This window comes from Hippopotamus amphibius, chromosome 1, assembly GCF_030028045.1.
Source record: "Hippopotamus amphibius kiboko isolate mHipAmp2 chromosome 1, mHipAmp2.hap2, whole genome shotgun sequence".
NCBI lineage: Eukaryota > Metazoa > Chordata > Mammalia > Artiodactyla > Hippopotamidae > Hippopotamus > Hippopotamus amphibius.
In genome coordinates, this window is record NC_080186.1 from 45,758,117 (window position 1) to 45,778,339 (window position 20,223).

At 49.5% G+C, this 20,223-nt stretch overlaps 2 protein-coding genes across 3 annotated transcripts in view; both read left to right on the top strand.

The window, feature by feature from the left end:
- Window positions 1-13,348, top strand: part of MROH7 (maestro heat like repeat family member 7) — a 42,785-nt gene extending 29,437 nt beyond the window's left edge. The window contains exons 16-22 of the mRNA XM_057745657.1: window positions 1,861-2,001; window positions 2,670-2,849; window positions 3,445-3,600; window positions 3,883-4,005; window positions 7,042-7,144; window positions 9,240-9,302; window positions 9,843-13,348. Of these exons, the coding sequence (XP_057601640.1) occupies window positions 1,861-2,001; window positions 2,670-2,849; window positions 3,445-3,600; window positions 3,883-4,005; window positions 7,042-7,144; window positions 9,240-9,302; window positions 9,843-10,087 (1,011 nt within the window). The 3' untranslated portion in view covers window positions 10,088-13,348. The remainder of the gene's footprint in view (window positions 1-1,860; window positions 2,002-2,669; window positions 2,850-3,444; window positions 3,601-3,882; window positions 4,006-7,041; window positions 7,145-9,239; window positions 9,303-9,842) is intronic.
- Window positions 13,349-14,816: 1,468 nt separating this feature from the next.
- The window catches only part of TTC4 (tetratricopeptide repeat domain 4), a 35,923-nt gene continuing 30,516 nt past the window's right edge, over window positions 14,817-20,223 (top strand). For both annotated transcript variants that reach the window (XM_057711899.1, XM_057711909.1), the window contains exons 1-3: window positions 14,817-14,979; window positions 15,610-15,727; window positions 16,480-16,641. In XM_057711899.1, coding sequence (XP_057567882.1) covers window positions 14,869-14,979; window positions 15,610-15,727; window positions 16,480-16,641 — 391 coding nt within the window. In that variant the 5' untranslated portion in view covers window positions 14,817-14,868. The remainder of the gene's footprint in view (window positions 14,980-15,609; window positions 15,728-16,479; window positions 16,642-20,223) is intronic.

Sequence of the window (20,223 nt, forward strand, 5' to 3'; positions counted from 1 at the left end):
CAAGAAGTGGGGATAGGATGGGTGAGTGAGCGCCCAAGTAAACACTTTGCGGGGCTCTGCAGGCACCGGCAGAATGTATCTCCTTCGAGAGCACAGGCATGTGTCTCAGGGCCAGGAGCCTAGGTTACAGCCTTGACTCTGCTGGGGTCTACTTCTCATCTCCCCCACGACCCTGGTGAGGAAAGGAAAGTGCCATTTCTTGAGGGACTGTCACATGCCGAATACCGTGCTGACCTCTTATCTGCCACCCCACTCATCTGCACAGCAGCCCTGCACAGCAGGAATTGTGAAGCTCGTGTGTCGGTGAGGAAAGGGGCAGTTTTCAAGGTCACACAGCTCAAGTTGTCCAGAGAGATTCAGGTCTGCCCTCCTGGCTCCTCTGTCCCGGTCAGCCTTGTGAGAGAGGCTCTCCTCTCTCAGTCTTAGGGTGGCACACAGGTTCTTAGGGGAGGGGGTGGAGGTTGAACTTCCCATGTCCTCAAGGTCAGGGACTATAAGATTAACATTTTCCAGCATTCCCCTGGAACCCTGAGCAGTGGGCCTCCCTCCCTGGGGCAGGGGTCCTCACCCAGCTTCAGTCCTTCACCTGCTTCCTAGAAGAGGTGGCCCACTCCTGGCCAGAGCCAGGCCTGCCACATTCACAGTGCTTTGATGTCCCTCAGATGTCCCTCCCTGGCTCCCCCAGCCCCCCATGCTGTGACTGTGTCGGTGCTTGCTTCTCCCAATGGCAGGTGAAGTTCTCAAGGGAGCTGTGTGACCTTAGGCAAGTTGCTGAACCTGTCTGTGCCTTGCTTTCTTATAATATAGGGATTATGAACTGCCAACCTCATAGGGTTTCGACGAGGATTGAGTTCACATAAAGCACTTAGAACAGTGCCAACACACAGCAAGAGCTCTCTGAGTGAGCTCTGTTGCTGTTATTATTGTCATTACTCTTTTCTGTGTCTCTAGTGCACAGCCCAAAACCTGGTGCAGAGCAGCTGAGTATAGTTGTATGGACGGGTGGAGGGTGGGTGGCAGGTGGAGACCCCCTTTTCCTACCTCCCCAACTCCCCACCCCATCAACTGTCCTGCACCCTCTCTCCAGCTCTCTCTTCTCATCACAGACACATGGTCTCAATAGTCACAGTAGATGGAGGGCAAGAGAACAGATGAGAGAAGTGCTCATGAAGACAGTTAGGCTGGAATTGAAGACAGGTTGGGTGCTGGGGGGGGGTGTGGTGAGGGAGAGGAAGGGGATGAGAGCGATGCCTGGTTTGGGGCTGGGACAATGGGGCACTGGTGGTGCTAACCCCGCAATGGGGGGCACTGGAGGAAGGCGATTCTGAGGAGGAAAGGACCCATTTCACGTTGGATGAGAACTCAGGCAACAAGTATTCCCTGAGCACACACTCCACCGCAGAGCTTGTGTCAGGTAACAGGCGCCCAAGGACAAAGGCTCAGTTTGTGTCCTCAAGAAAGCCCCTAGTGGGACAGAATACGGAAGGCAGGTATGTAAGCACATGAGAGCACTAAGGTTTCCATGTTCAGGGCTCCCAGGGGCCCAGAGAAGGCTCAGAAGAAGTCAGCCTAGGTGAGGCCTGGGGACACTGTCAAACATTGCTTCAGGGGGGCTGAGTTTTGGATGGAGCTGTGCACAGTGAGTTGGGACTAGAGTGGAGTTCCCGGCAGAAAGGCATTCTGCCCACACAGAGGGGACAAAAGAGCCTGGGTCATTCCATGAATGATGGGCAGCTTGGTCAGAAGCTGGTTGGTGGTGAGAATGTGGGCTAGAGGGTGGGCAGGTGGAATGAGGCCCCAGAGGTAAGCAGGGCCCAAGGGTGCCCCCTGGGCCAGGGAGTAACCACCCCATTCCCTTAGCTCCTCCAGATGGAACAGGTGCGACGGATCCCCGAAGAATACTCTCTGGGGCGGATGGCGGAGGGGCTGAGCCACCGGGACCCCATCATGAAGGTGCTGTCCATCCGAGGCCTGGTCATCCTGGCCCGCAGGACGGAGAAGGTGAGTGGAGGGCAGGGGAGAGGCTACCCAGTCAGGCCCCTGACAGGAGGAAGGATGGAGATTGGCTATCCTTGACTCTCCAATGTAAGTGGCTGAAGTCAGAGCTCATTTCTGTCTCTGCCTCAATTATCCCATCTGTAAAATGGGTATCCCTTAATAATTCCCTATATACTTTATTCTTTAAAAAATAGTTTCTAAATTCAGATTTTTCACAATGACCTTAAAGGCAGTGTGTATAGCAGGGGCTGGGGATGGCAGTAATTATTCCTTTCTTACAGATTAGGAAACTGGGTCCCAGGTTGCTGATGTATCATCAGTCTTTCAAAAAGTGCTGTGTTTTCCCCTGCTGTTGCAGCTCATGATTTAGAGGGACAAAGGGAAAGGACACAGACTCAGAAAGCTACCTAACAAGGCAGGGTATCATCCATATAGTGCCAAGGAGTGGGGAGACCACAAAGGGCCTCAGGTATCCAGGCTAGGAAGGAGTCAGTGAGGCCAAAGAGGGCTTTAGGGACAGCAGGAGCTTGAGTGAGGGCATGCCAGACAGGTGGGACAACATAAGCAAAAAGGGACTTGCTTGACCAAGTTCATCTCAGTGAATCAGAGGCTGGGTCTCCCACCTGCTAGCACAGACAGAAGCCCCCATCCCAAATGCTCCTGCTCCACAGACCGCCAAGGTGCAGGCCCTCCTGCCCTCCATGGTAAAGGGTCTGAAGAATGTGGATGGGCTGCTGGTGGTGGAGGCGGTCCACAACCTCAAGACCATCTTCAAGGGGCAGGACCGGAAGCTGACGGACAGCTCAGTCTATGTGGAGATGCTGCAGATCCTGCTGCCACACTTCAGTGATGTAAGGAATCCCATGGGGGTGGGAGGATGGGGTGGGGTGGCACCGGGGCGGGGGCAGTTCTTGACTAGTCTGGGGGCTGTGATAGCTCCCACGGCCTGCTGGGACCTGGGCAAGGCCGAGTCAGTCCAGGGGAAGAGGCACGAGTCCCAACGGGTCCATGTCTCTTTGTAATTGGTTTGCACAGAGAAAGTTTCTTTTCTAATTGGTTCTCACAGAGGGAGGTCTTTTTGTGTCATCAAGTTTTCCCAGAGGCTTGCCTCACTGTGATTGGTCCCCCTAGAGGGGTCATTAGTTTTTGATTGGTAGCAGCAGAGGGAAGCATTTCTCCACTTGGCGCAAAGGCACCTTTTAGGCTCGTGGGGGTCCTGGCTGGGAAGAGTGGGAAGCGCTCCGGACCTAGGCTTTGATGAGGGGGATGCCAGCCCCAGATCAGCCCCACTAGGTGGCCTTCACTGTTTCCCATCTCTGTGCGTCTTGCTCCTGGAGGGGCCCTCAGAATGAGTGGAAGGAAGGCCATGTGCCTCCACATGGGGCCCAGAGGTCCAGGCAGCCTCCCGGAGGACGGAGCATGCCTGAGCCTCTGGATCTGCCCCAGTCACGAGAGGACGTGCGCCGCTCCTGCATCAACCTGTATGGCAAGGTGGTCCAAAAGCTGCGGTCGCCCTGCACCCTGGCCATGGAGGAGCAGCTGATCAGCACCTTGGTGCCCTTGCTGCTGACCATGCAAGAGGGCAATGCCAAGGTGAGCCAGGTGAGTGTGCACGGCCCTGAGCCCTGAGGCTGCACCCCTCTTTACAGAACCCAACCTAGAATCACAGACGATCTATCATGGGACAGTTTATTTATGTCTGGCCAAGTCCGTTTTCCAAAGGTACCCATGTCAGTATTTCTCTTCAAAACAGCCAACTTCACTTGCATGTTTCAAATAGGAACTGCTTTTCCAAAATCCATTTTCATACCGTTTTCTTCCGGAACACGTTCCAGCTATCCTGGAATTCCACAGCTCTGGTATTCTCTTCCCGTTGGCCCCCAGAAATGTGTGAAGACCCTGTTCCGCTGTTCTTGCTTCCTGGCTTGGGAATTGCCAAAAAGAGCTTACAGCCGGAAGCCCTGGGACAACCAGAAGCAGACGGTGGTCAAAATTTGCAAGTACCTTGTGAGTGCTTCCAAGACTACAGTGGGTCCTGATGAGTATGTTGAAGGTCGCCGGTTCTTTCCTTGTCTCTTTCTTCTTTTTACATGAGCATCCTTATGGACAATTTCATTATCACCCACAAGTTGTTTGCTCCTGAAAGTTCATCTTTGGCCCTGACTTCCCTCCCCACTCCTGGTGTTCCCTCTCCATGGCTTACTGACATCTCCCCTGATGAGCCACACACACCTTAAGCCTCAGTATGTCTCTTCTGAACTTATGCCCTTCCCATGTCTGCTCTGCTCTGTCCTTCTGGATCCCCAAAGCTGAAACCTAAAACCATCTGAGGCTTATTCCTCTCCCTTACCTTCACCTTTGATGAATCTTAAATACCCTCAATACTTCTGCATCTGTCTTTCCCTCCCCCTCCCCACTATCATTCCCTTACTGCCGGTCACAGATGTCCCTCATGGCCCAGGCGTGCAGTGGGTCCCCAAGCCTTGAATCTCATCCCCTCCAATCCATTCCCCATGCAGGCCACCAGAATGGTCTGGATGAAACACAGTCTGTCTATATCACATCCCTGCTTGAAGGGCTCCATTGGCTCCCTTTTCTACAACAGGAATTCCCAGTGTATATTCTCTGCAACACCAGTCCAAGATAATCCCCCAGAGGGGAGAAAAGAAGTTCCAAGACAAATAAGTTTGGGAAATACTGCATCATCACCTTCCTCTTGGAGATTTGCAGTGCCATCAGCACGTCAAAGCTCTGAGATGTTCTGTGCTGAGGAAATGTTTCATGGTTAATTCACAGTTTCCCAAAGTTATTTAACCACAGAACCCCCTTTCGAGGTAACACGTGAGAACATGCTGTGGTAGGAAAGAGCCATACACAACGAAATGCTGCACTGCAGGATGCAGCCTGGTTCCTCCATGTACCACTTGGGAAGCTCTGCCGTCTAGTCCCATCCACCTTCCCTGTTGTCACAGGCTGCGTTCCCCGGGACGCAGCCTCTGAGGCAGAGGTTAGCATGCAGGAGGTTCACGAGGGAGCACCCCTGGGATCAGCCCCCGTGGAAGGGAGGGCAGGGAGCAGGAGTGGCAGAGGGGGGAGCCAAGCTGCAGTGTAGTTTCGCGGAGGTCTCAGCCAATACCATGGTGAGATTCCCCACGGTGGGACCAGGGATCAGGTCTCCACATAGACTGAGCTGTCCATCAGTTTCTGGTTCTGCCCCTTGAAGAAGGTCTTGGGGTTGTGGATTACCTTGTCATTGGATGCCAGCCAGCCTGGGAAGGGACGTGACCTTGGGCCAGCAGTTCTCTTCCACCAAGGCAATCTGTACCTGGGGGAATAAATCCTTCACACTCTCAGGAAGATCTTGGTGGGACATGCAGCAACCCCATTCCCCCACCAACCTAACAAAAATATACAAAGTAACAGATTATTACTTTGCAACAATAACCATTATCAGTAATGCTCCAAAGCTCTTCAATCCAGTACCTAATATTATTACCTCATTTTATAGGAGGAAAAGAAAGGCCTGGAGGAAGTGTTTGACCAGGGTTGCTAATTCAAATACTTACCATGCCCAGTGACTGGGCAGACAACGATTATAAGTGATGTGGGGGTGGTGGGGCCGTGGCAACCTCTGGGAGCTCCGCTGAAAGCACGAGTGGAGAGCTCCAGCTCACCAGGCAGCCCACTCTTATCAGGGCCTCCAGTTTCACAAGAAAAGCTAGATTTTTATAAGACATTAATTAACAATCAGTTTAGCTTATTTAAAACACTGAGCTCGCTACTGCCCTGCCAGCCACTTGTGGCCTGTGGGCTGCCAGCTTGTGACCTCTGCATTAGACTCCCCTGGCTTCTCAGTCTCTCCTTTGCTCTCCAGGCATCAACAGCTCCGCTCACATGAAGGTCAACCTCTAGCCTTAGTTTTAAGAAGGGGTCGGTACCCTAGTCATTCATTCATTCATTCATCCAACGCTTTCTGGGCACCTGTGCCATGCCAAGCTCTGTCCAGGGTACTGAGGACTCTGAGCTGAGTGAGATGGCCCCTTCTTTGGGGGGAAATTCCATATCTAGTAGGGGAGACAGGTATAAATAATTATAGTCCAATGTCATAGGTGCCATGACAAAGGCTCTCCAACATGCTGCAGAAACATCAAGGGTGGTGAGATCAGCTCTGAGGGTTGTAGAGAGCTTCAAGGAGGAGATGGTTTCTGAGCTGAGCCTCAAAGAATGAGAGGGAACTCATCAGGAAAGAGAGAGGGAAGGGGTCTCCAATTAGGAGCAATGGCTTGTGCCAGGCACAGATCTGGGGAGAGCTGGGTCACCACCTGGGACTGCAGGAGGCAGTGGTGGAAGCTGACACTGGGAAAGAACATGATCATGAACGCTCTGCATACCAGGCCCAGGAGTTTACTGTGACATGCAGATAGTCAACCAGACAGTGATCAGATCATACTTCTCATCTCCCTCCACAGTCTCTTAGCAGATTACCTGCCCCCTGATTTCTACTTGATCAAACCCAACCTGAACACCACTGTCAGACTGTTTTGCGCAAAACATTGCTTTGTCATTGCCCTAATCAGAATGAACGCTGGCTTCTTATTTTCTAATGCATAAGGAAGTCCTATTCCTGCCTAGATTTTAAGGACTTTTAAGACCCTCCTAAGTCTCTAGTTTATTCCCCACTACTCCATAACTTGAATTCTTCACCCTAGTCAGACCTGTCTCCTTAGTCACGTCCCTTGCATGCCATGTCCATTCTCAGCTCTGGCTGGACTTGCATTTTAGAACTTACCTTCCAGCTGTAGCAGGTGGATGGATTGGAAGAAGAGACACCCAAGGCAGGAGGACCATTGAAGCAATTGTTGCTATCAGCTAAGAGACCATGAGGCCTGGCCTCTGGGAGAGTCCAGAATGGGTAGCAGAGATTTTTAGGAGGCAAGGGGCCAGGACTTGGCTGTCTGACAGGGTCCCCATTCCTAGCTTTGGGAGGGGCAGATGGGTAGTCCCTCTGAGGGCCCAGCACTCTCGGGTGTCTCTTTGTCCTAGGTGGACACCCATCGAGACAGCGCCTTCACATTCCTCAGCCAGAGCCTGGAGTATGCCAAGAGTTCCCGGGCCTCCCTCCGGAAGTTCTCAGTCATGTTCATAGGTAACCTGCCCTGGCAGAACTAGTCCTATTGCTTCCTCCCCTTGGAAGGAAGCTGCGACCCTTCTGGCACTGGGTGGATGCCTCCCCTTGGGTGCAAGGCTTGGCATAAATTAGAAAGGTCTCCCCTCCTCTGAGATTACTGCTTGGGAAGTGAGCCAAGGTCACAACCTTGGCATCTGTATGCAGAAGTGATGCTTCCCCCCTGAGTACAGTGGGGTCCAGGCCCAGCAGGAGCCTGCTGTTGACCTTGGCAGGAGGCACCAAGCTGCACAGTGGAAAAGTGAGCTAGGATCTCAGCTCCACGATCCCCTTTCTGTGTCACCCAGACTGAGTCATTTACTCCCACTGAGCCTCCTCTGTAAGATCTGTAAGATCATCAGTAAGATGGGGATCAACTCCTACTTCATGGACTGGATGCGAATTTGTGTGTGTGTGTGTGTGTGTGTGTGAAGAATGGCAGACAAGAGTGCTCCTTCAGTGTTAGTCACCATCCTTCTTTCCACAGTCCCAACGTCTGCCTTTCTGGGGAGAAAAAAAACAAATAGAGTCCCCTCACTCAGAATCCTCCCATAAGACCCTTCTGATGGCATGCTGTCTCCTCTCGGCTACTCGCCTCCCCTCTCCCAAACATCCACACACCCTTAGTGAACTAGGAGACCCTACTGCAGAGAGGCTTGGAGAGGATGATGTTCCCAGCCCTCCACTTGTAAAGCGATGTTTCTTTTAGTGCCTTCGCCCAATTCATTTGCAGTTTTTCACCCATCCTGTCATCCACACATGCACGCGTTGGCTTATGCTGCAAGCACTGACTGATCCTCCACTCTGTGTCAGGAACTGTGTGTCAGGAACTGCGCTTAGTCTAGAGAAACAAAGAACTTTTCAGGAGGTGATGCTGATGGTTGGGTGTGGGGAGGTGTGGGGGGTGGCTGTTAACATGATCAGTTCTGGGACAGATGAGTGATGCCCAGGACAGGTGGCATCCCTCAGGCCGTGGGGACCTGCTCAGGGACAGCTTCTCACACAGAGTGACATTATTTCCCAGATTCTCACTCCCCTAAATCTTGCTCCAAATTAACCACTTCTAAAAATATTGGTGTTTAACACCTTGGGAGTCTTCTCTGTGTCAGGGCCTGTGACGAGGGAAGGAAGCTGGGTCGCACCTGCATCTGCCTGCAGATGGCCCACAGCGTGGCGTTTTGATTCCTAACCGCTTGTAGGTTATGAATCTTTTGCGAGACCCTGAAGATAGTCATGAACACTTTTCTTAGAAAAGTGCATATACGTACGCCCTCGTGCACGTGTCTTAAAGATCCTCAGAGACTATCCTTCTCACTCTGCCAACCCCAGTGGGTCTAAGCTGAAGAAACCTCTGGTCTGGTGGGAGATGTTCATGGATCACAAGTAAAATACAACACCGTATATACAGGTAGAGAGAAACTCAGAGACTCTGGGAACCCAGAGACAGGGACAGGGTCAGGAAAAATTTCCTGGAGGAGTGACTATGTTAAACTGAATATGCAAGGACAAATAGGAATTAGTCAGGCACAGAAGTGTGGAAGGCCTTTTGAGAGGTACAGCCCATTAAAGGATCTGCAGGTACCTTAGGAGCCAGGCAAGCAGGCTGGGAGCAGGGGAGGGCTGAGCAACATGGCTGAGGACCTGAGTGTCAGCCCCTCCAGACCCCCCCTCCCCCCCACCAACCGCCTGCCTGGAAGGTGTGCGTGGTACTTGGTACCCTTCCTGTTCTCATGGCTCAAACTCCCTGGAGGAGGGGGCGCCGAGGCAGCATCTCCCTGAGTCTTAGATGAGGACACTAAGGACCAGCCTGGGGAAGGGACCACCTAGGGCCACCTCTCAGAGTCAGCTGCAGCACAGCTCCTGCCCCTGTCCTGGTGCCACCGCTGCCTGCTGGACCTGCCGCCTCTCCTAGGATCCCTCTCAGGGAATCTGTCCCAGGTCAAGACGAAGTTCTCTTTTTGTGTCCTCATTTGTGGGGCTGGAAGAGGGTAGAGAGCGCTTTTCTGAGGGGGTCTGACCCAAGGGTGGGGGTCGGAGTCAGGGCATAGATGCACTCACCTTCCGGATTATGCTCAAGGGTCCCTGGTCCCCTGCATGGAGAGCATCATGACAGAAGACCATCGGAATGAAGTTAAAGCTGGTAAGTCCTGCCCTGTGTTGGTGAGATTTCGGGGTCAGTGAGGCAATGAGTAGGCTCACAATGGGTAATGGGAAAGGGAAGGGTTATGTCTCAAGGTCACGGGCTTCAGCTCAGTCCAATTGTGCTAATATTGACCCAGGTGCATACATGTTAGGTACTGTGGAGCCACCAAGACACAGAACACACAGTCCCACCCTAGGGGAGCTTATGATCCAGGAAACGAGGCTCAGAAAACAAGACCAAAAACCATTTAGTGCAGAGCAAGTAGTTTAGACTCTTAAGGAGGCATGTTAATTCTGTACCTGGGGAAGCTGATGGGAGCGTGAAGGTAGCTGGGGCAGTCCAAGAAGGCTTCCTGAAGGAGGCACGTTTTGATTCATGCTTTGAAAGGCATGAATAATTTGAAGAGCTGAGAGATGAGGGGATCCTGAGCAGAGTGCTTAAGACAAGTGACTGCTTAAGCAAGAAGTGAGAAGGATGAGGTGTGAGACTCCTGTGGGGACCTGGTCTTAACAAGCAACTTTCCTCCCCATAACTCAGCTCTGGAAAACTTGAGACACGACCCAGAAGCATCAGTGTGCATCTATGCGGCCCAGGCCCAGGACAACATCCTGGCCAGCTGCTGGCGGAACTCCTGGCCACTGCCGCACGGGGACTCGTGGGTGTGTGACCCAGCCACCACGCACCGCTGGAGCCCTAGCTGTGAGAACCTGCCCACTTCCCACCAGCGGCGCTCCTGGATCATGCAGGCGCTGGGCTCCTGGAAGATGTCCTTGAAGCAGTGATGTCCCTGAGCCCCCAGCCCTCCTTGGAGGTGGCCATGGCCCCAGCCATGCTCACTATAAAGGCCACGTGGCTTGCCTCTCCCCACGGAGTGTTTCCTGTGAGATGAGCATGGCCTTCATCGTTGACTCAGTCAACATTTATAGACACACATAGGCTGTCTTGTCCACATCTTATAGGTGGGGAAGCTGAGGCTCAGAGAGGTGGAATGGCTTGCTCAAGGCCACACAGTAAGTCTGCTAGATGTCTCAGTTTCCCCTCCCTCACAGGGAGAGGATAACAAAAGGAGATGATGATTTGGGTGGCCTTTGGAGGAGCAAAAGAAGAGACTCTGCCCACCCCATAATATCACGTACATCCTCAAATCCTAATCTCTGGGTCCAACCCTCAAGTCTTTGCCGCGAGATTGGCTACCACTCGTTCAGGCAACATTTGTTGAGCACCTAAACTGGGCCAGGCCTGCTCTGGGTGCCAGAGATACAGACGGGGACGAGACCCAGACCCAGACCCTGGGCAGTTCATAATCTGATGCAGTGGTTCTCAACTGGGGGTGATTTTGGCCAGGTCGGAAGACATTTCTGGTTGTTACAACTTGGGGAGGGGGATGTTATCATCACTCAGTGGGCAGCGGCCAGGGATGCTGCTAAACATCCTACCGTGCGCAGGACAGCCCCACAGCAAAGACTTGTCCAGCTCGGACTGTCAAAAGTGCTACGGTTGAGAAACTTTGGCTTCATGGAACTATCAGAGACATATAAAGACACCAATAGCAGGTCAATGCTGTGCTGAACAGCAGCATGGGAGCTATGAAGTTCAGAGGAGGTACACGGGCCAGCTGGGGGTTGGGGTGTCAGGGAAGACCTCCCAGAGAAGAGAGATCCCCTCCAGGGGGTTTGGAAAGATGACCACACGACAGGCATGTGTGGAGAAGAGCAGGGCACATGGGACCAAGAACCAACTGCAGATATGTAGGTGCCCTGGAGCCCAGAACGGGAGGGAAGAGGAGGACAAGGGCTGGGTGGGTGTGGCCTTGGAGCCTGGGTTAAGGAGAAAGGCTTCAGAGAGCCTGGGAAGGCACGGTGGGAAGGGAAGAGGCAAGCAGCGGGGAGATGTTGGCAGATGTCCGCTTTAGAAAGCTCCCTCCTCATGCACACACAGGCACTGCTGATGGAGGGAACGTGGTAGCCATTCTGGACAGGAATCTGTCACTCTTCAGTCATGTTAGGTTTATGCATGCCCATAACTCGGCAGTTCCACTCATGGGCACACATGTCAGGGAAATCTTCCCATAGGTCCCTGAGGGGAGATGTATGAGGAAGTCTGTCTTAGTGTTATCTGTGGTGTGAGGGAGGGGAGGCAGCCTGGGGAGCCATCCGCGGGGAGTGAATGGGCACTGTGGAGTCCCACGAAACAGCTAGAGGCAGTAGGGGTACAGGGAGCACCATGGATGGGACCTAAAACCTAGTGCTGAGGGAAAAAAGTGTATAAAACATATGCACAAAAGAAGTCACATTTTGCAAGGACACTTACACACTGAAAATGCACATTAAAACATATTAAAGTGATAGGAGTGGGAAAGGAGCAGGGCTCTGGAGCATCAAAGGGAATACATGAAAAAACAGAGAGGAAGAAAGCTCATGCAGGAGTAGAGGGAAAGTGCTGGATGGGGAGGTAGACAAGAGCACAGACAGGGAGACCCGGCTGGAGGCTTCGGGGCCTGCCCGGGGCCTGGCCTGCAGTGCAGGATGGAGAGGGTGACTGGACCTGTGGGAGACTGAGGAAGGAGAATTTTCAGAATCTGGTGGTTGACAAGAGGGAGAGCAAAATGTCAGGATGGTGCCCAGGTTTCTGGGTGGATGATCGGGCCAGTGGTGTCCCCCACTGAGTGTCCCTCAGGACCAGGAATAGGTCTGGGGAGGGGTGAGTTCAGTCTGGACGTGGTGAATGTGAGGGGCTTGTCCGCCATGCTAGTGGAGACAGCTCCCAGGTACTGGCTGCATGCAGTGGAGCTCAGCAGAGGGATCTGAGATGGAAAGAGATTTGGGATTCATCTGTGCACAGGTGTGAGCTGAGATTCCCTGGGTGAGTGTGCAGAGCGGGAAGAGACATAAACCTGAGAGGCACCTATATATAAGCTCCTGCTGGGGATGGGGAACCCATGAAGTTGACCACATAATCATCTTCCAGTAAGTGTAAACCCCTTGGGGTCTTACTACCCCAGTAAGTATACATCCCATCAGGATTCTGGGCCTGAGAGAGTAGGAAATGGGGTGGTCCTTTTATATAACTTTGTCCATTGCCAAGAATGTTCATGAGCACTGCCTCGTTTGAATCTCACAGCAGCCATATGGAATTACAGGGAAGGCAGGCTGGCTTCACTGACCACATTCTATGGATGAGGACAGGGCTCAAAGACAGGTGGGTCTTGTCCAATGTCACTCCAGGAAGCAATAGAAGTATGGATCCCAAAGGCCTCCCAACTCCCATGCCTGAGCCCTTTCCACTCAAAGACACTGCTGCTTTCATTGGCCAGAACCCTGGTCTGGGTGGCCTTGGCAAAAAACAGTCACCTATTCTGGGTCTGGGTGGTCCTGAAGCACAATGGAATCTGATAGGCTCAATTATTGGCCAAGGCCCCCAAGTAGTCTCTAGCTGGAAGGGTCAAAGAGCACTTCCCTTCCCTGAACCTTTCCTATCATCACCTGTAAAACGAGTTCTTACAGGATTTTATAGGAATCAAAATTTTAAAAGGAAGCTAAAAGACTTTGTGGGCTCTGTATTCAAGAAGGGAAAATAAATGAAGAGAATAAAAGGGAATCATTAGGGAGCAGGCTAGAGGAGGAAGTGTGGAAAAGGAGGTTTGGATTTAGAGAAAAGGGAGCGTTTGGACCAGGTGTTCTGCTGGATGTGGGTGAGGTAGAAGGGAAAAGACATAGTCCTGGCCCTGGAAGGCTCATGGCCCTCCAAGTGTCATCCTTAGCCCTGCTGTCTGTCTCATCCTCGTATCAAATAATGAGCAAGCCTGCCAGCTCTGCTTCTGGGCTTCAGATCTCTTTTCTCCCCTGGCCTCTCACCAGCATCCTCCTTGTCAATCTCTTAACCCAGACTCCCCCATCAATCCTTCACCTGGCAACCCAGACCTTCCTAAGACAAATTTGCCCTTAGGTCTGTCAGTGGCTCACTGTCCTCTGCAGGATAAAGACCTACAGGGCAGTCAGGCCCTCTGGCCCCTACCCACCTTGCTGGCCTTCCTCTTAACTCTTTTTTAAATCAATCTTTTTTAAAAATTAAAAAAAAATTTTTTACCTTTCGGTTGTATCGCGTCTTTGTTGCTGTGTGCAGGTTTTCTCTAGTTGTGGTGAGTGGGAACTACTCTTAGTTGTGGTGCGTGGGCTTCTCATTGCAGTGCTCTGCAACTTCTCTTGTTGCGGAGCACGGGCCCAGTAGTTGTGGCACACAGGCTCTAGAACATGTGGGCTTCAGTAGTTGCAGTGCGGGCTCTAGGGTGCAGGCTCAGTAGTTGTGGCATACAGGCTTAGTTGCTTCACTACATGCGGGATCTTCCCTGCCCGGATCGAACCTGTGTTCCCTGCATTGGCAGGCGGATTCTTAACCACTGCGCCACCAGGGAAGTCTCTCCTCTTAACTCTTGCAGTACCCAGCATGCAGGCTGTTGCCCACCCCCATGTCTCTGCGCACGGACTCCCATTGCCTAAAATGCCCAACTTCCCTTCAGCCCCCACGCACCTGCAGAGACCTTCCTCATCTCTGCTCTCAGGTTTGCAGTCACCTCCTTGGTGAAACCTCCCCGAACCCCCCAAGGAACACCCACTCCTCTGTGCCTCCACTGCCTGGGCTTGTGACCAGCCGGGGTTCAGATTGGTCTGCTGCCTGCCTGTCTTCCCTTCTAGACCAGGCTGTGAGCTCCCGAGACTGTAGCACCCAATGCAGGGCCCAGCAGCCATGTGCTGGGTAATCCAATGGCTGCAGGAAGGCACACCTGGCCCGAAGACCCTGTTTCCATCTCAGCTGTGGGGACTGGGGGTAGAGGTAGTTAACTTCAGAAGCAGAGTCTGAGCACATCATTCTTTTCCACAAAACTCTCCAAAAGGTCCCATTGCCCTCTGAGGAGAACGCAAACCCTCAGAATCACAGCCCAGTATCCCTCCCACCTACCTCCTACTCACACTCTTTGCTGCACCTCTGACCCCCCCTCCTCTGTTCCCTCCTGGGGAAATGCTCTTCCGCAGACACCCCGTGGCGACTCCCAGGCCTCTTTCTTCGCTTGAATGCCTGCCGCCCTCACTCCGCACCCCCCTTTAAAACTTTTCTTCCATAGTCCTTGCTACCACCTGACAAACTCTCACGTCTTATTTGTTTATTGTCTGTCTCTCCCCTCTACCTTCTCAACTCCTAGAGGGCAGGGATTTTACCTGCTTTGCCCAGCACTGAATCCCCAGTGACTAGAACAGCCCTGGTAGACGCAAGGAGCTTAGGAAGTATGTGTTGACTGAATGGTTAAATAAATGAGTGAATTAAGTGATAGTGGGGTACGGTGGGCCCTGGGCTTCACCACGACCCCGAAAGTATTCGGGAGGGCGCGGCGGGGAAGGTGCTTCCCGGAGGAGCGGTGGAGTCGGGTCGGCCACGCCCCCAGGATGGCGGAACCCGAAGCACGCGGGCCGGCGCCGCCCGGAACATTGAGGGGAGGGCACTGGTGTCGCCGGAAGTTGCCGCGCGGCTCTCGGCGCCTGGACCGTGGCAGGAGGGCCAGGGAGCGGACATGGAGCTGCCGGAGCCGGACACCGCCTCTGACGACGCCATGGACTCGTTCCTGGATAAGTTCCAGAGCCAGCCTTACCGCGGCGGCTTCCACAAGGACCAGTGGGAAGAGGTGGGCGGGCTCGGGATCTCCGCACGTGTGTGTATGTGGGGGGGTGGGGTGGGGTGGGGGGGGGCGTCCTCCGAACGCCTGGGGCCCCCAGGGCGCAGAGGCGCCTCCCTCACGTCCGAGCGCTGGCGCTGCCTGCGGAAAGGTGGTGTCTGCTTGAGTGTTAAAAATCGGTCCCGAAGTTTTGAGGGTCTTCTCAAGCTGCCAGTACGTTTAGGTATCCAGGTTTTGGAGTCAGAAACCTGTGACTCCACCTCTTATTGGCTGTGATCCTGGGTTACTTCACTTATCTGAGCCCGTCTCCTGATTTGTAAAATTCCTTTAACTGTAGCACCAATCTCATAGGATTGTGGCGAAGCTGAAGTGAGAGGGTGGGTAAAGTGCCAGGAACATACGAGCGCTCAATTTATGGGGATTACTACCGCCCTTGTAAGAATGTGAGAACTGAAGGATGCTTAGGGATTATTCTACGCTGTATTTTACACTTGGGAAACTGAGGCCTGGGTAGGGAGAGGTATAGCCAGTCATGATGATTTGCAAATTATGATGAGTAAGAAAACTTTGATACAGAGACATGGAATTGGATCTATTCAGTGGAATATTCATAGAGTTCATTCTTCTCTTAACCTCTAGGAATTTGAAAAGATCCCCCTATTTATGAAGAAAGCGCCATCAGAAATCGATCCCAAGAAGAATCCTGACTTGGCTTGCCTCCAGTCAATTATCTTTGATGAAGAGCGATCTCCAGAAGGTATCTTCAGTGACTGTAACATTTGTTTTGCTCCTCCACTGAATGGAGATAAAGTGTGAGTCAGAAAGTTTCTGATTGATAACAAGAAGTAGTTAGCCAGAGCTAACTTGTTACTATTTATTCCACATATTTTTCTTTGGATGCCTACTAAATGCTAGGCACTGGGGCTACAGGAATGAATGAGACTGCTCTCAAAGGTCACACTGCAGTGTATAGCCAAACTGCCCTAAACAATCAGGACGGACCTATGTGATAAGCATCAAGGTATAATTATAGGTGCTGTTGGAACACTAAAGGTGGGGGAGATAGAAGTGGGCTCTCAGTGGGTGGGAAATTTGAACTGAATTGTAACAATTTTATAGGGTTTTGCTAAGGTGAAGAGGGGAATTTGCATTCCAGGGGCTCAGACAACATAGGCAAAAACAGAAGTGTAATTTCTCCTCATTTCTTCTGTAATTAAAAAAAAAAGTTCTCTCTTCAAGAGCTAGGATAAGTATACTTTTTTTCTTTCTGCTTTTTTTTTTTTTGTAAGCACTTAATCTACCTTTGGAATTGGATTGTAGTTAAGTATGTGTAACTTTATTTCTCCATGTTGATACTCAGTTTTATAGCATTCATTTTTTAGTTTTCTTTCCCTATTTGTTTCTTCTTTTTGGTTTGTCATATGTTACATTATTGCATTATTTAGAATTATTTTTAATGATCTCTTTAAAAAAATAGGAAACAGTGATCATTTCTTCTCTTTTTTGCAGAACAGGCCAGGACCTATAAAGGTGAAGGCAATGATTACTTTAAAGAAAAAGACTATAAGAAAGCTGTGATTTCATACACTGAAGGATTAAAGAAGAAATGTGCAGACCCTGATTTGAATGCTGTTCTTTATACCAACCGGGCAGCAGCACAGTACTATCTGGGTAATGTATTCCATTGTTTAGTACATTCTAAAAAATTAACTTATGATAAAAACAATTCTATGATGGCTAGTGGAGGGTTTGAGAGTGTCAGAGGAAGAAGAGCAGCTTATCCCAGAAACCTAGAATAGCTTACTCTAACTGAACTCGGATCTTCCAGGTAGACTTGGTGAAAAGGGAAACCAGGTAGATGGTATAATTATTACTATCTGAACCAAATGAGTGATATCAAATACCTTAATACATGAGTTGGTATGATCTGGAATTTTTGAGCCCAAATGCCTCTACTCTCTTGAAGAAAAAAAAAAAAAGTTTTTTCCTGACCTCTTCTTGAGGATGCTAGAAGGATTAAGGCAGTAGAGTTGTTTGTGTGAGAGAAACTTTATTAATCCAAGGGAGAATTTCTCAAAGAGTATTCTGTGGACCTTTGAAGTAAAACATTCTTTAGACAGGTAGATTTGGACAGTGCTGCTGCTTCATTAGAAATTTGCAGTGCACATTAGTAGTGTTAATGCTGAGAAAACCTACAGCAAAGAACCTTACCCTGTGATTCTCAGGTTTTATAAGCCCCCTTTTCAAGTAACACTTACTAAAATGCAGCACTGTTCTGCAGACATGACTTTGGGAAACACTGATTAATTATTTGGGTGGCATTATTGTTGGTGACTAGTCTTGGTCATATTAGAGCAGCGTTTCTTATCACAGAGTTTTAGAGAGGACGTGGGAATGACCTTAGCCTTTTCTGAGGGGCTGGTAGACAATAAGCCTTGCGGTCTAGCTGGGAGAAGTCTGTTGGGACTCATCACCATCGGAGCAAAATTTCTTTCCAGTCGTAGTCCACTCCAACTGTTTTCTCCTTTAGCCTGTTTCATCATAAAATTCTAAAAAGTAAGAGTGGTGTAGAACTCTAGAGATTATTTTAGCCAGCCAGCCCCCTCATTTTATATCGGCTCAGAGGGTGACCCCTTTGGTTAGTGCCAGAACTTGGACTAGAAACCCAGTCTTCTAACTTCAGGAGGAATACATTTTCTTCATTCAGCAAACTGAGTTCTTGTTCTGTGCTGGGCACTGGCATCATGGAAATGAGTAAGACCTGAACTTTCCCTAAAGGAGTTTAATTCATTTACCTATTCAGTCAGTAAATATAAAGCATTTACTGCGTGCTAGGCACTGCACTGTGAATAGGAGCTACATAGTTCCTTTCCTTGGGGAACTAAAGAACATCATGTATAGGGCTACTAAGACCAAAAGCACCTTGCAAGAAAAAACCATTGTATGTGATACTAGAGGAGCAAATGCATAATAATCAGACATTCCTCAAGTGATGTCATTGGTATGGCTTACAAAGCACTTTCACTTTTTTTATGCCTCTTGACCTCATAGCAGCTGTGTAAGATAAGTGAGATTAACAGCTTTATCCCTGGTTAGCAGAGTAAGAAACTGTAGTAAAATGTAATGAATATAGTAAAATGAATTGTCTAAGGGTACACAGTGCTAGGATTAGGATGTGGAATCAAGTTTGATTCAGAATACAGTAAATGGAAGACCCCTTTACCCACGCTTCCAGAGGTACCTGGTGCTGTCGATTCTTTAGTCTTGAGTACTTTGTAGGTTCTACAGTATAGCTTGGTAGCTTTGAGTTTTCTCTCTGCTGGCCTAGAATTCAGTTTTCTCAAGCCTAATTAGTCATTTAGCCTGTGTCTCTTTGTTCTCCAGCTTTAAAACGTGTTCTGTATTGTTCTCATTTTTGTTATCTCTGTAGATTTATGGCTTCTTTGTGGCAGAGGGGAAGTGGTAGGGTTTGACATGCATGTGTTCAGTGTACTGCCTTTAACCAGAAGTTTTTGGATTTCTCTTATATGTATTTTTTCCATAGTTAAGATCATGCTGTTCTTCCAATTTTGTATTCAGTTCTTTTCACTTAAATTTATAACATAATTTCACCAGGACTTCCCTGGTAGCGCAGTGGTTAGGAATCCGCCTACCAATGCAGAGGACACGGGTTTGAGCCCTGGTCCAGGAAGATCCCACGTGCCTCGGAGCAACTAAGCCTGTGTGCCACAACTATTGAGCCTCTACTCTAGAGCCCGAGAGCCACAGCTACTGAGCCTGAGTGCTGCAACTACTGAAGCCCATGTGTCTAGAACCTGTTCTCTGCAACAAGAGAAGCCACCTCAGTGAGAAGCTTGTGCACTGCAACGAAGACCCAACACAGCCAATAAATAAATTAATTAATTAAAAAGAAAAACAAAACAAAAGCAATTTCACCTGTCATTAAATTATTTGTGAATACTATTTTAATAGCTACATAAAGTTGCATCATGTGGACATACCAGTGTTTACACTATTTGCTTAACTATTCTGCTATAGTTGAGTATATAGCTGCTTTTAGTTTTTTTTTAAGTAATGCAAAAATGAACAAAGTGATAAAATTTTTCCGATAATTCTGATTATTCTTTAGGCTAAAGCAGGATTTGGCAAACTGACTCACAGGCCACATCTGGATCCCTGACCTCCTGTGAGCTAAAAGTATTTTTTACATTTTTAAAGGATTGTAAAACAAAGAAGAATGTATAACAAACCATATGTAGCCTGTAAAATCTGAAATATTTACTGTATGGCTCTTTAGAAAAAAATTTTGCTGACTCCTGGGCTAGAGTTTTAGAAGTGAAATTAATAGGTAAATACTAAGCTGTTAAGTAATACTTAAGTGTAAACTAGAAAGTGAGAGTCTACCTCATGCCTCTTAGTTTGGATAACCAGCGTGTATGATTGCACACCTTTTTTTTTTTTTTTTTTTTTGCTGCGTTGGGTCTTTGTTGCTGCACGCGGGCTTTCTCTCTAGTTGTGGTGAGCAGGGGCTACTCTTCTTTGAGGTGCTTGGGCTTCTCTTGTAGAGCACGGGCTCTAGGCACGCAGGCGTCAGTAGTTGCGGCATGTGGGCTCAGTAGTTGGGTTCTTGTGCTCTAGGGCACATGGCCTTAGTTGCCCTGCAGCATGTGGGATCTTCCCAGACCAGGGCTCGAAACTGTGTTCCCTGCATTGGCAGGCAGATTCTTAACCACTGTGTCGCCAGGAAAGTCCTGCACACCCTTTTTAAATGCACTTACAAATATATATGTGTGTGTCCGTGTCTATATATTTAGATTGGTTTGTTGTTTTATAAAGATAGGCTTCTATACACATTGCCCCACCACTTAAAACAATATAGCACAGCACTCTTATTACATGCAGAACTATCTTCCTCTTTTTAATAGCTGTATAGTATTCAGTAGTATGGGTTTACCATAATCATAATTAAATTGAGGATATTTAGGGTATCTCCAGCTTTTCACAGTTGGAAGTAATGCAGCAGTTAACATGCTTTTACATTTATCCTTGTACATTTTTGCAAGCATTTTTTTGGTTTTGTTTTTTTGCAAGCATTTTTAAGGATCAATTCTTAAAAGAGTATTGTTGGGTCAAAGTGTACGTACAAAGTGTGTGCCAGTTTGCTCTGTTATTTACTCTTAGAGTGCCCTTTTTCCATATCTTCACCAATATCAGATATTATCTGTTTTTAGTTTTTACTGGTTTCATGTTAAT